At 32.1% G+C, this 15,412-nt stretch overlaps 1 protein-coding gene across 1 annotated transcript; it reads left to right on the top strand.

The window, feature by feature from the left end:
* Positions 1–1,241: 1,241 nt before the first annotated feature.
* On the top strand, positions 1,242–15,191 carry LOC145747459 (uncharacterized). Its single transcript, XM_082564885.1, has 10 exons — positions 1,242–1,666; positions 1,800–2,034; positions 4,825–4,886; positions 10,230–10,348; positions 10,591–10,761; positions 11,016–11,194; positions 11,292–11,486; positions 11,580–11,782; positions 11,850–13,021; positions 13,109–15,191. Exons 1-10 carry the CDS (start codon positions 1,281–1,283, stop codon positions 14,743–14,745), a joined length of 4,359 nt encoding a protein of 1,452 aa, XP_082421011.1. The 5' UTR covers positions 1,242–1,280; the 3' UTR covers positions 14,746–15,191.
* Positions 15,192–15,412: the final 221 nt, after the last annotated feature.

Below are 15,412 nucleotides of genomic sequence, written 5' to 3' on the forward strand. Positions count from 1 at the left end.
ATCGCTTTTCAGAGGGCGGGGATTAGTAACTGATGCTTGTGCAAACAAACTGGTAATAAACATTATACGATGTAAGTTGGTCAGTCGGTTGTCTTTCACTAACTGTTTTGAGTAAGCATTTTTAAGTACACAAAATCAGCAGGCATGGATATACAAGCTAAGCTCTTCCATCAATTAAAATAGGAAGTTTTATATCAGAGCAGGATATAACGTTATTGGCATGAAATTTTTGTTTTTGCAAAAGCTTTTTTGGTGATTAAAAGTCAATTTAAATTTCGTCACAGTTTTTAGTTTTTTTTTATGAAATTGTTTTATTTGCTTTAATTACAAGGCTCCGGGGCGACTATCGTCATTAGAAAATCTATTTCGTTTTTATTATTATTTTAATTTTTGTTTTAATTTCCTTCTCTTTCGTTTTAACAAGTCTGTTTTACAGTAACAACTTTTTAAATCAGTTGTTAAATATTGAGCAACTAAATCTTATTAGGCCACGGTTTTGTTATACAAATAATTATAATCGATATAAGTTAAATCTACAACGGAAGCATGTATTTTGAGATTAGTTAAGTAGCGGTCAATTTAATAGCTTGATCAAATAGAAAGCGCAAACAAAAAATTAGGGTGTACCAGTTCAATAATTACAACTTTTACCTTTTAGAATAGTTGAGACGGGTGTGTTGTATATTGTAAAGTTTCTTTTATGTTTTAACCTTGCATTTAAGAAATTCTCACGAAACTTTTGCTAAATTTTTTTTATTTTAATCTTGTTTACCTCAAAACCCAGTAATTAGTATTATCAAATAGAAAGTCATTATAGACCGGCGATGTTCTGTCAAAACAAAAGGACTGAGACCAAATATTAAAATCCTACAATTAACCATTTGTACCTTTAGTCATAGGTGGTGTTTTGTAAAGAGATGTATTCTAATCGCAAAATGTAGATTAGGTTTTACCTATAAAACAGATATTAAAATTAGTAAAAAAAGTTATTTTAGCTTGGCCATTGATTTGTTATGATTTAATTTAGTTCTGAATAGGTAGAAGGTATTGTTGTTTTAAAACTTTAATAACTTTAACTCGACCGTGTGTTTTTATATTTCGTAGTTCTTTTTCGTGTCTTAACTTAACACGTAGGCGTAGCATTGGTTAGTAGTAAAAATATTTTTCTTAGCTGTGAATAAAAATCGAACATATTTGCGTGTTTAACTTGAGTTATATTTTGTGTATGCTTTTAGGTTTTGCAGATAAATAAGTATTAACGATTTGATTTTTACAAATGAATGATGGAAAGTACATCCCTAGCCAGTCCCAATTCCATAAAATATCTATCTGTTGACAGTAGCGTAAACTTAACAACGACATCAGACAATAGCATCGACTCAGGTACTGAAACCGAGTCTCACCGAAGCCCAAGCGATTCTGAAATTTTTGACGGCAAATCAACGTCAGTTTTCCCGTGTGCGCCGCAAGAAAATACGATACTTATGGATACCACGCCAGCATTTGTAATACCCCCACCACCATGTTTAAACTCTATTATTCCACCACCACCATCACTATTAATACCTCCACCCCCATCGTTATTGCCTCCTCCATTAAATAAACCCAATTTTACAAAGTCAAGTTCACAAGGAAATGCAAATAGTAGAACAACTAAATTACGAAGGTAAGTTAATACAGCAACTTTAAATAAAAAAAATAGTGGTGTAAGCTATTGGATTAATTAAAAATGAATATATTAATAAAAAAATATAAATAATTAAAATTGCCCCAACGTAATTTTATTTTATTTTTATTAGATTAAACTGGGAGAAAATTCCTGACATTCACATCCGGAATGCAGAGGAAGATACAATCTGGGGAGGATCAAACTCTCAGAAGAATGGCATCTTGGTTGATTTCAAAGCCATTGATGACCTTTTTGCTCTCGAGGAAAAACCTGTGAAACGAAGATCACCAAGTACTCGAAGTTTTAATTCAACTCCTGTTGGTGACTCGGATTCTTCCAACCCAGAAGATGGCAAAGTGGCGAAGGTAAATTTAAGTTCATGCCCTTTTTTAACATATATTTACCTAATACATTTATTAGTTCTTTTTTTCAACAAATGGTAAAAGAAAAAATTGAGTAAAAGGTATTAATTCGCATTTTAATAATTATGTAAAAATAATAGAAGTTAAAACTGTATTCAGTATGAATCATAATGTTACAACTCAGGTTAGTAAATAACATCTTGTAAAGTTTAAATTGCAAATTGTTATCCTACGTAAAGAGAAGCAGAACTTATAAAAGAATACGTCAACTATTTGCGAATTTTGGAATTTATTGTCATTTATTTCAAAAAACACATAAAGCGGGAATGTTGTGACGTAATACACATAACTGTGTGTTGTACAATACTTAACTATTAGGTAAGGGTGCTCGAATTTTTGACTTGAAGGTTTTTGTCGGCGTTGATTGTTCTACGGAAAATGTGGTTCATGCCGAATGAAGTATTATTCATTACGTTACGGACTGATTAAAAGCGACTTGTAGAAGTGACGTGGCATTGGTCAAGATAAATTTCTGGCATGGGTCAAGTAATTCAAATCACTTAAGATATATGTCAAAGGGTGGGGCGGGTATAACGCAAGTTGCCACGGTAAAATGGAATAGGGATTTACCTACCTTTTATGTTCATAAGTTTGGGGGCGTGTCTGAAAAACAACTATATTTAACTCGGGATGACTTTTGCGTTTAAAATTAAAAAAAAATAATTTAAAAACTAAAATTATTTTAAATTAGAATCCCTGACAGAAAAAATATTTATTCAATATTAACCTTGATATTTTTTATTTATAAATAGTATGTATGGGTCACTAGTTCTCCTTTGTGTAAGCAACATACATTAATGCGAACCTTAATTCTCCAACGACAGTTTATTGTAAACACTACAACTGTATTTTAAGCGTCACGAACAGCTAGCTGTGACTGCTGCGTATAGCCTAAATTTAGCCGCATTAAACAACGGGAGGCAAAAGCGTGCAGCTTGTGTTGTCTATTCATAAAAATAAAGGCTGGCAGACTCAGGTGCAAATTTTAAGGTTAACCCAGTCGTGACCTTAAATATGGGTTAAACCGGGCCAATTGTGGGTTGGAATATCCACGAACCGTGTAGCACCCCTATATTGCGTTTGTAGTATTGGGTTATGTCGTTTTTAACCATAATATTGTATTATGTTTCGTATAGAAACCTTGTATGTGCTTTTCGAAATTTCCTGATATTTAATTTTTGTTATACGATTAAACGATTCCCGAAAATATAACGCATTTAGATTTGGATTAACACGACATCGAAACCATTATTCATGAGTCACAACTTTATACAAGGCGCAATACATAAATTGACTCTTTAGCCTTATACAGTTAAGAAATACAGTAAGTTATCGTGCGTCCATTTCACGGGGGCGAAAGTTTGCGTGCGAGCTCCCTTTGTAAACGACTCGCATACAAAAGTAGCATTTCTTTTCATCAAATCAGAAAAGTAAACACTTTTTGTTCGTTGTGGACTTACGCCAGCGCGGTCAGGTATCAAAATTCGTATCGTTTACTTAATTCGAAATGCTTTTTTTCGGCAAATGATGTTACCTTAATTAACTAGTTAGCTTGTCCTGATATTGAACACGAATTAAATAAAAGGATTTCTATTTTTAGAACCGGGTAAGTAAACTTTTGGCAGACGGTTCGTCTGTAAACTTGTAACAATTCAATTAAATTTCGCAAAATTAATTAAAGTTAACGTAAAGTCATATTTGTTTTAAAGTGGTGCAATATTTCTACAAGCATTCTAAGTATAATTAAATAATTATTTATTTTTTAATTTCGTCGCGGTTTCTATAATTATAAATTTCCCACGAAAATAAATTCAATCAATTTTTTCTATTCCGGGCGTAAAAAAGCAATTATGTGAGCGCTCGAGATTTTAAGGGTCTACTTTACTAGCCGCTGTTTTGGTCAAAGGCTCACTGGGTATAATTGAAAAACAACACACAAACACATTCGCCTTAAAAAATGTACTTTGGTTTAAGTTGGGGAAAAGTTTTTATGTTTGTTGATGGATTAACAGTGAACTGGGACTTCAAACTAGCTCCGTAAACACTTAAATAAGCCAGAAAAGTTCAGCTTTGGCGCTGGCTTAGCTCAAATTCTAAACATTTTAATGATGGGCGGGCGCAGTATACATTTCTAATCAGGCATAAATATACTATGTTCGTCAAAACTATGTGGATTTTATCTTATTTGGGCAAACATTTTTTCCCGGTTGATTTTCTATTTTTAGTATTTTAAAGTATAGCAAAAGACCAATCTAATACGTCTGTTTATTATTAATCTTAATCGAAATAAAATAATAAGATGAACGACCTACCGGTGCTAAATAGATCATTCCAACGTTAATGTTGGACAAGCAATCAATAATTTAAGAAAATAAAAAATGATTGAAAGTAATGGTAAACACGAACTAGTATTTGTTATGGCGATCCTTTTGTTTGTTATTAAAATCTTTTAAATCTGAATCTTTTCTTTGCGCACCTTCGTGAGAAGGATTTTTTGTTTTTATGCCACGTAGACTCGCTTGAATTTTGTTTAAATTCACTAAATATTTATTTATTTAGTCTTACGCAGGGATTAAAAAATGGACATTGATTATTTAAAAGATATTGCGTTAAAACGTTTTTTTTATTTACAATTGTTGCATTTATTTTTGATTTTTATATACGCTATTTTAACACAATTATTATTTTTGAAAATACAAAACATCTAACGTCCATTATCTATTTTTTCTTTAGATCGGCTTTCTTGATTCAAAACGGAGCTTAAACATCAACATCTTTTTGCGACAGTTTAAAAGGTAAACTCTATACAATTATGACGTCATCAAATTTGTGACGTCACTTTATTTTGGAGATTGTGGTTTGTTTGTGTTGAGGTGCAACTATCTTTATACGCGCACAAATCGCCGTAAAAACAACTTTGCTGAGTGCTCTCAGAACGACCACGTAGTTTAAAATTACATCGTGACGTCACTTGGCATATTGTTCGTCACTTGTTACGGTCAGGTTAATTCGTGAGTGCTAATAACGAAAGTTTGGTTTTTGGAGAACGGGGAAAAGAAAAACCCTTAACCACATTAAACAATACCCGCCTAATTTCGTTGGTATCTATTCATACCTGGTTACCAAAAAGTTGTGGTTTACTTGATTTAAATTTCGAATATATGTTTTACTGTAATTAAATTTCATTGACTGGTTATATTAATATGGTTAAATATTAACTTTTGGTGCTGTGGCATAGAGTTTTAGACTATGCAGTTATGTGAACCAACCAAAACAAGCTTCTGAAATTTGACTTAAATTATCAGCCTGCAAATTGTCAGTTGGCATTCAAAATTTTGACATTTCCTTATTACTAATAAGACGATGGTATTATTATAGGGTTTAAACACAGACAAGTTGTTATGCATGTTTTGTCGCTGTTTTTTGATTTTGTTTATGATTTATGACGCTTTGATCCGCTAGTGTTTTGCCTTACAAGCTAACGACAACGTGTTTTATTCTCGATTATTAGCGGCTTTGGTAACGTGCAAATTATGCACATTAGGAGATATTAGGATTTATTTGAGTGACGTGGATTAAAAGCTCACTGTTGAACGGATATTGCAACGTTAAATATTGTTGTATTAAGTAATTTACCTTATTTAAAAGTGTAAACTTTTCTTGATAAGAGGAGCTAAATTTTGAGACTGAAAGTGAATTAAAAATATATGGAAACACTATAAAACACGGGTCGTAGTAAAATTTAATATCTAATTTTAACAACATAATAATCGGATGCAGTGAAACACAATCTTATTCTTTTAGCGTCCAGTTATCATTTTGCTATTAAAATAAAACATCAGCTTTTTGTGGCCTACTGACAACGAAAAATCATGCCATTTGTAACTATCAACGCAGTGCAGCCATTGTTTAGGACGCGCAAATTGTTAACTATTAATTCGATAGGAGATCAGATGACGAATTAGGAATAGTAGTGGACACTGGTCAGTGTTTCGTCGGTCAGTAAGTGTATTAAGTTTCGCAGGTGTTACCACACGTACAAAAGCGTTTTAAGTCGTATCAATAAAATAATTAATGATTTGAAACGCTATATCGACCAGCGTCACTTGTTTTTGTTTTATTGATATTTTAAGGTGAAGGAGGATTATACATTTTGATTTATTGTGTTGTCTTTTCATTTTAACGCGAATTTTTAATCGCGTACTTTTAATTGTACTGTTATTTTCATGGGCGTTATAATATATTGTTTAAATACTCTTCACAAACAATTGGCAAGTATCATACTATTAGCTAATTAAATTAAATCACATCACTTGTTAACGCCTTTTAAAAAGAGTTATAATGTTACAGCTGCGTTTTTATAATTTTTAAAGTCATTTTTAAGCTTGTGTGGTACACTAAAAAGTTTGCTACATTTTGTTATTTAGTTCCTGACCACTTACAAGATTATCGTAAGTGTAATGGCTTTTATTACTTTTTTTATCAAAGCAAGTTGTTGTGATGTAAACATACGATTCTTTTGATGTTTAAATGTTGATTTAATGGTACAAGAAATTGAAATTATCTGTTGAATTCGGTCTTTAGTCATTGGTAAACTTCCACTGCATTATATTGTATTCTGTAAGGTGAGTTCGCTTATAAGTTGCAATCTTCAAAGCGAATATAGGCGCTATTCCAAACAATCCAATGTGATTTTAAGGCCCATTGTAATATGCTAGCGCGGTTACCAAAGAGCTACAATTCTTGATCGGGGTAACAATTTAAAGAAACAAACTGAAAATTAAAAATGCAAAAAGAACGTTCACATAGACATATCGAAGGGTATTTACTAACAAATTTATATAAAATTTATCATATCCATAAAATTTACAATGATCTGTACTAAAGCAATGTGCTACAATAAACAATAACTCATACATTCAAGATAGCGTCTCAGGATGTTATTATAGAGGTGTTCTTGTCCATACTCCATTATCACTCCAAATGGATAGCGTGCGGGGCTTGATAAAATTTAGCTATTTAGTTAAGGAAACCACAAAATAAAATCGAACTTTTTTGAATATGACAATGTAATTATACTTCGCAAGATTTTCGGATCCTAACTGTATTTTATCTCGATATAAGATCAATATTTGGTTAGCGTATGGCGGATAACTTTCCAAAATATGGTCAAGACTAAACCGTTTAAAAACACGAACAATCTATCAAGATAAAATGTTATTGTATTCTGTAGTAGGTTACAATTTTGTTTGCGATTATATTTTTTTACATCTGTAAAATTGATAACGTAATATTAACGTAATGAGAGATGCAGAGTTTACTAATAATTTAAATTCAATTTTGTGGCAATTTTCAACCATTTTATCTAAATTCAAAAAGTTTTCTTTTTGTTATACAAGAAAGTTATTTCTATGCCTTATATTTGAATATAATTAAAAACCAAGCTTTGAGTTTTAAATGTGCTTCACTTAATTTTTGTTTAACAACCAGACTGCCACAATCTTTAACATGAAAAATTATCATTTTAATTAATCAATAATTTATCTGATGTTTGTGTACTTACAAGAGTTGTTTGTGTAAGTAAGTAATATAGGATGTTTGCTTTTATGATTGCGATAACCTATGTTGTACATATGACTTTTCCGAAACCTAGTGACCACTAACCTATACTACGCTATTTAAATAGTCGTAAAATATGACAAATTGTATTTTAGGGATTAAGTTAACAAAAGTCGATATTTAGGTTTGAGGTTTTTATCGGCTGAGCAAATAAATCGAATTTCCATTTCTTTTGAAATTGAATATTCTACAAATCCGCCTGACTTTATTAGTAAAAATGGTTTTTATATTTTTTAAATTATATTTAAGTCTGTTTTTATAATTAGTTTTCCCTTTTTTTAATTTACTTTTTATATTTTTAAAATGTAGAAGTATTTTAAGCTTATAATTGCCGGAAAAAAGTTATTACCTGATGTATTAATATGTTAAATTGCATATAATTGCAGGTGTATGTTAATGCTCACAACATTTTGTTGTTTATTTTTTTTTAAAACCTAATTATATTTACCCTGGCCAATCTATAGCAATTTTAAATTTTTTATAAATTAATTTAAATTTTGCGCCGCAATATTTTGAAAAAGCATTTTGAAATTTAATTTTTTATTCGTCGGTGGCCTTATGATATATTACCTTTATAAACGGGTTTATGACTTTGGCATTTTTAAACTCTTGAAAAATGATAAAATGACAACCGTGTAATACGATAGGCAATAAACAACTGCACATGGTTGATTCTAAAACGATGCAAAAGTTCAAATTAATTCGATTCGCAACGTTATGACAATGTAGTTTATTATTGGTTAAAAATAAGTAAACTTCTATTGATATGTTATTTTCATAATATATTGCCATGTATTCACTTTTTAACAAATCAACGTTTTTGCATTGAAAATTTGGGTAGTAGCACTGCTCGTTAAATTTTTTCAACCTCCAATTTTTTACTAACTTCCGTCCTGCTGTGCGACTCGCCAGGGATTCTACGGTTTAATGTTTTGTTGTTAGGTGGTCCACAACACTTACGGTTATTGTGCTATGGTTACGCCAATCTAGTAACTGTCATATTTTGAATAGAACGTATTGTTATTTAGAGTTTGCCATAGAATTGTAGCGTTACGTAAACATACAAATTTGTCACGGTTAAAATTATAGACAGTATAGGATAAAACCCGAAATAGGTCGTAAACATATTGACGTTTTAAACATAATGACCAGCTAAACATGGCCCATGAACTTATATTTCTTATGTAGGATTTCAAGAGTTGTAATCTATGTTCTTACTACATATTTAATACATTACTTATTTTTGTGACTTATTTTTAGATAAATCATTAGATCATACTTGATATTTTACCAGAACAAGACTGGTAAAAGGGTGTGATAATTTATTTCCAGCGTACACATACATAAATTTTGTTTGGTGTACATAACCCAATACCAATGTCCAGTGATATTTAAACAGGTTTATATTACAATAAGGTTTCGGTGATCAGATATATAAATAAACCAAAGAACAGATGTTATTTGGTTTAATTAAATATAGTATTTGGTTTATTGAATGTTATATTTGTGTAATTACGTGACCTAAAATGCAATCGGAATTCGAACCTTAATTTTTTTTAAATATTTTTGCAAACGTCTTCAACTGTTTCTATGTGGATAATATTTATTTGTGCTAAAATAATTTATTAGACGTGTCCGCCATAAATCAGTATTATGTTGCGTAATTTAACCGTGCTAGCGTATGGCCAAAACTGACTATTTGATTCGTTCTTGTTATTTGCACTGTAGCAATTTACCTGGCTAATCGCTTACAAGTCGGGGCTTGTGCGTAACCTTTATTATAAAACTTTATTATGTTTCTGTTTGGAATGACGGTATTTACGTCAGAAGAATTTGTTATAAGACGAAAAGTAATTTTAACAATTTGTAAGATTAAAAATTAAAACAAATTATGTTAACTAGCTCTTTAACATGATAAATTTGTTAACCAATTTAAATTAAAAAATGAGCCACTGCTGTGATCCTTTTAATTTCTTTTATATTTGTCAAATTGTTGCAATTTAAATTAACATTCCAATTTTGTTTTTCTATTTTCTAACTTCACTTTATTGCTAACAAATAAATCGAAGAGAAATCGTTTTAAAATATGTTTAATAGCTGGACCGCAGTATTTCAAACAGATATTTCACCTTTACATTTCTATGAACTATGACGCAATACACGAAAGCGACATTAAATTTATTATCCACAAAGTTTAAGTTTATTTTATGACATATTCAAAATACTTTAAATTCTTTTAGTCATTCAAGTACGTAAAAAATAATAATCATTCAAGTACGTAAAAAAATAAATAATAAACTTTTATGATACAATAATCAAGACTGGCATTTTATTTTGGTCATTCACATTTTTTATTTTGCTGTTGTGTTTTTGAAAGTATTATTCTTCTAAATTCAAAACAATTTAACCTTTAAAAGACATGTTTTTGTTAAAATTTTTAACGTAAATAAATGATTTTCGTTGGGGTATAATTAAGAAATTTAATACCATTATTTACAGTTGTTTTTTTATTTTTGAAGGTCTACCTCGATTTTGGCCGAATCAATCAAGTCATGTGATGTATCGTTCATGAACTCTGATAAACTCCGAGCTTTGCGTAAATTGTTACCTGACAAAGAGGAATTAAAAATTTTACAAGGTAAAAAAAATTAAAATTTTGTTGTAACACGCGAATTAAAAAAAAATACAAAAAACATTAAGTGTTTGCTACTTTTACCATATTTTCTTTCTCTCTTTTTCTGTACGAAAGCTACTACATTTATTTAAGTAGTGTTTTCCAATGTTAATACGTTAATTCAAATCGGTACGTATTTTCCACATTGTTTAAAGGTACATTTAAACATAAATTGCACATCATTTCAATAAATTCTGTTAATTTAGAATATTCTGGCAACACTGCTGCGTTAGAGACTGCCGAAGATTTTTTGCTAAAAATAATTTCGATTCCATTTTACCAAATACGAATCGATTCCGTTTTGCTGCGGGAAGAATTCGACAACGCGATGTCCCAGGTTGAAAAATCAATCAAAATATTGCAAGACGCGATGACAGGTATATAAGGAAGTCTCATTAAAAATAAGAGGATGTTCGTTAATGTTGTTGTTAGAAACCTTGACCTCAAAAATATTTATTAAAGATTTAATGAAAGACTTTTGATTGGTCATGCACCAATTAAAATGCTATTAGTAAATTATCTTCTGTTTGTTGTGAACTTTTAAACTTTACATACTTTTGTTGGCTTTATTTTTTTTATTAAATACAGAAAAACTTATAGTTTATGTCGCCAAGTTTTTTTTGTTTTGCAGAAATTCGAAGATGCTATGCTTTGCCGACTATCCTACACTTAGTTCTACAAGCGGGAAACTACCTGAACCAGGGTGCTGCATTTGGGAATGCTTCAGGGTTTCGTTTAGCCTCCCTAAAAGCGATTACTGACACTAAAACTAACAAGCCTGGATTTACTCTAATGCATTACGTTGCCATGGTAAAAAATAGCTTTTAATTCAGCTCAATTCCTTTTATAACATAAAAAAATATTTTTATTGAATATAAAAAAAAATATTTTTATTGAATAATTTAAGGAGTTAGAAAAACATGATCCAAATATGATGAGCTGGGTTTCAGAAGTCCAGAGTGTTGATCAGGCTTCAAGAATTTCCGAGGAAGAAATTCGCGAAGAAATCGTAAATTTTCGAAACCGCGTGAAGTCGCTAAAGAGCAAAGTAATGGGTGAAGTTGACGACGATTTAAAAGAAAATGTCGGTGACTTTCTTGAGGTAACAAATAAAAATAAGTTTTTAAACTGCAAACTGCAAAATTTATGAATTAAATAAAATAATACAAACTTTAATAATATCTTGATCCTTAAGAAATCAGAGCAACGTTTAAATGTTATTTCCGAAATGGAGAAGTCTTTAAAGGAAGCATCCCAAGATCTTGGAACTTATTTATGTGAAAGATCAAATCGATTTTCACTTAATTCATGTTTTCAAATTGTGGCCGAATTTCGAAACAAGTTTAAAAAGGCTACTGAAGAAAATTTAAAACGCGAGAAGGCAAACAACAAAAAGCGGTTTGTAAAACAATTTTTTTCATTGCAACTATGTTTTGTTATATTAAATTGGTTATTTTATGAACAGACTAACCTCCCAATCCTTAAAACAACCAAGTGACGATTCAGTTACAAACTTGAATCAAAACAACAATTCAGTTATTAGTGATCAACACAAAAAACAAACCACAGACGAAAATGACAATGTTCCAGATCTTCAGATTAATCCTAAAACCCAAAACTTTGGTTTGCGTCGAAGTAGATCTATGGCAACCCCACATCAACGTTTTCAGGGCATAAAAAACACCGATGACGTGAACAACACGTCATCGCTTCCAAGACAGTCGCGCATGCGCAAACATGACGCTTCGTTTACAAGACGTACTTCAATCGCAAAACCCTCGCCTGAAGAAATTATTAAAATTTATGAGAAAGAAACATTGAAAATAAATGTTCATACTATAAAGGATAGAATCGACCAGAGCCCCAAAGAAGCATGGGTTGATCCAAATTTTGTCAAACAAACGACAAAAGACAATACTAAAATCGATAATAAGGACGACAAACTTAAAGTATCTGAATCACCATCTTCTGGTTTGTTAATAACCAGACATAAGCGAAGACATATGCAAAGAAGTCGATCTTTGCGCGGTGGATTGTGGAACGATTATCAAGACGAAAATGGTCCAGATTTATTTCTTGATCAACTTAACAAAAATCAGAAAAATGAGAATGCTGAAAGTCCCCAAAGCATGATTGTGCCTAAGACGGAGATCAAAGACAATTTAGGTACTAACAATGACGATCTCGAGGCATCGTTCGATCAATTTGTTGATCGTGAACGTAGTCGAATGTTTGAACGAACTCAGTTGCGACGTTCTTATATGTGTATACCCCGATGCCAGGAAGACAGCAGTGAAAAAGCTGACAGCGACAGCGAGGGCTTATCTCCGATGGAAGTTCGAAGAAGAATGTGGCAACGACGCTCGTCTCCTCTCGCCTCCAAATCAGAAGTCACTATCCGATCTAAATCGACTTCTAGAATTCTTTCCCAAGAAGATGATGTAGATCCTTATTCGTCCACCGCCACTTCAGCCTTGGAAGCCACTGAGAATGCAACAACCGTAAAACGTCACGAGGATATTAGAGAACGGATTCGGAGATACAAAGAGTCAACATCTTCCAACGAGGATTTGAATTTGGACAGACGAAGAAGTAGTAGCGGAAGTTCTTTAATTGATTATTCCATCCGCAGAAAAGGTAACGAAGTCGTTTATTACATATTTATACACATAAAGTAGCAACTAAATCGTTTTTCTAATTTAATTTAAATTTTATTTTTGTTAGATTCCGGTGCGGATACTATATCGTTTTTAATGCAAGATGATGAAGAAACTTCAAAAAAACTCTCTCGCAGAAACACTTATAACGGGTCAGAACGCGCAAAGAAATCGTCTGTTACTCTTCTACCTCCGATGCATGAAAATGAAAATGAGGAAACCCCAACAAACAACGTGGTGAATGAAAATATTAAAAATACAAAAAATGACTTGGTTCAAACAACAAATTCTGAATCAGATGTGTTTGAATCAATTGTCGAACTAAAGGTGGCTAATGAAGAAGAAACTGCCCTGGAAAGCAGTGACTTGGTTTCAGATATTGACACCAGTGCTACCGAGGATAAGTCCAATACCATTCCCAGGCGACGAAAAAGTAGCTTATACAAATCTGCGCAGCCGCCACCCTCTTCATGGCGTAAACAAAGCAATTTGTCACCTGCCAGGACATCATCGCAATCTACAATATCTCCCGATTCGTCTCCAGATAGAAAATCGGTTAAAGGTTTAAAAACTACACCTCAAAAAACAGCGACGAAACCACCAAGTGGTTTACGCTCACCATCTAAAGCTTCACAAAAAACATTAACAAAAAGACCAAATTCAACTTCGCCCACTCGTCGATTGGGTCCTCCAGCTGTAGATGGAGTTAAGTCTTTTATTCGAAATCTTACGATTCCCAAAAGAAAAACAGTTGAAAGCTCGAAATCTAAGTTGTCGACTTCGCTTAGCGTAGCAAGCAAAGAATTGCCGAAGAAAATTTTAAACAGCAAAAGTGGCACAGACTCTGCCTATTCTGATAACAATGGAGATTCAACCGACTGTGATGTTATATTGCTCGTTGATGTAAACGAAACCAAACCAGTTAGGTCCAAGCAATTATCTTCAAAACCAAATACACCTACCAGGAAACTAACACCAAGAAGCAATTCACCTGCTCCGAATTCAACTAAAAAATCGGTTTTACCCTCTCCAAATAGAACTCCAACTAAAAAATCGGTTATACCTAAGAAGGAGGCTGGAAATGCTTCTAAAAGAACCCAATCCCCTTCTATATCTTCAGCATCAAACCTAAACCGCACCGCCCGTCTTCGTCAAAATAAATTGCAACAACCAAATCAACGGGTAACTAAATCCCCTCAAAGAACTACAAATATGGTCAAACCAGCTTCACATGTAACCTCACTGGTTAAGAAAACAACTAAACCAACCGTGAATCCAAAACGAACTGGCAACATATCCACAAAAAAGATCCCAGCGACAACAACTGTGCCTGTTAGTAAAAAATCAAGCGGCGTTTCAGCTTCAAAATCAAAATTGCCGAAAAAGACGGTTGCTAATACTAATATTCAAATTAAAGTAAATGGAAACGATGTCGTAGATTCAACAGCCGCTGTAGATACTGGCGCCATAATAAATGAAACTGAATGTATTGGAAACGTTAAAACGCATTGCGAGGAACAGACAATTAAGGAAACTAACTTAAACGACTTGCCTGTGAATGTTAGTTTAATTTCTTCCACTTCCGACCAAACTACCTCATCTCTATTGCCACGTAGTGGTGTACAATTGAACCGTGCAGCTCGACTTCGCTTGTCGAAAAGAATGGCACAAAGCAAAGCAACCAACAAAGCAGTTTTTGTTTAGGTAAACATCCTGTTCTTACTAGAATATTAAAAATTTTGCTATTTGTCTTTTTATATTAGACATGTTTACTTCTGTAATATTGTTTACTATTCTAGTAATCACGCAGTAGTTGGATTTTTATTAAGTAGAAGTTTGTTTTTAAAGACTGGGGATATTTTAATCCCGTAACGTTAAATGATTTAACTTGTTGTAGAGCCCATTAGTATGTAGGTTTAATAGTTATAAGAAGTTAATTTGAAATTGAGTATACAGATGGTGCTTTTAGGACTGTATTGCTTTATGTATTATCGCATTATTTAAGGTGTTCGTTTTACATAATTGTTAAGATAAACATTTGTATTTGAATACTAGTTTTAATCTTTATCCTGACTGTTTTTATTATTTTTAAGAAGTATGATACCCCATTGTTAAAGTGGTCATATTTTATATGAATCCTTTTTGTGCCTTAATTTTTGTACTAAAATAAAGGTTTGTTGATCGAACTATAGGCTACCTAAAGTGAATAAGTTTGAAACTCAATACGCCGAGTACAACATTTTATTAAAAGGTAAAAGTATAATTGACTTTAACATTTATTTAATCAGCATCAGAACAGTCGTTAGACCCACGGTGAAAAAAAGGGAATTGCTGCGAAATAAACTTGCACTATTTTCTAAAAAATACAAGT

This window comes from Corella eumyota, chromosome 1 (assembly GCF_963082875.1).
Source record: "Corella eumyota chromosome 1, kaCorEumy4.1, whole genome shotgun sequence".
Taxonomy (NCBI): Eukaryota; Metazoa; Chordata; class Ascidiacea; order Phlebobranchia; family Corellidae; genus Corella; species Corella eumyota.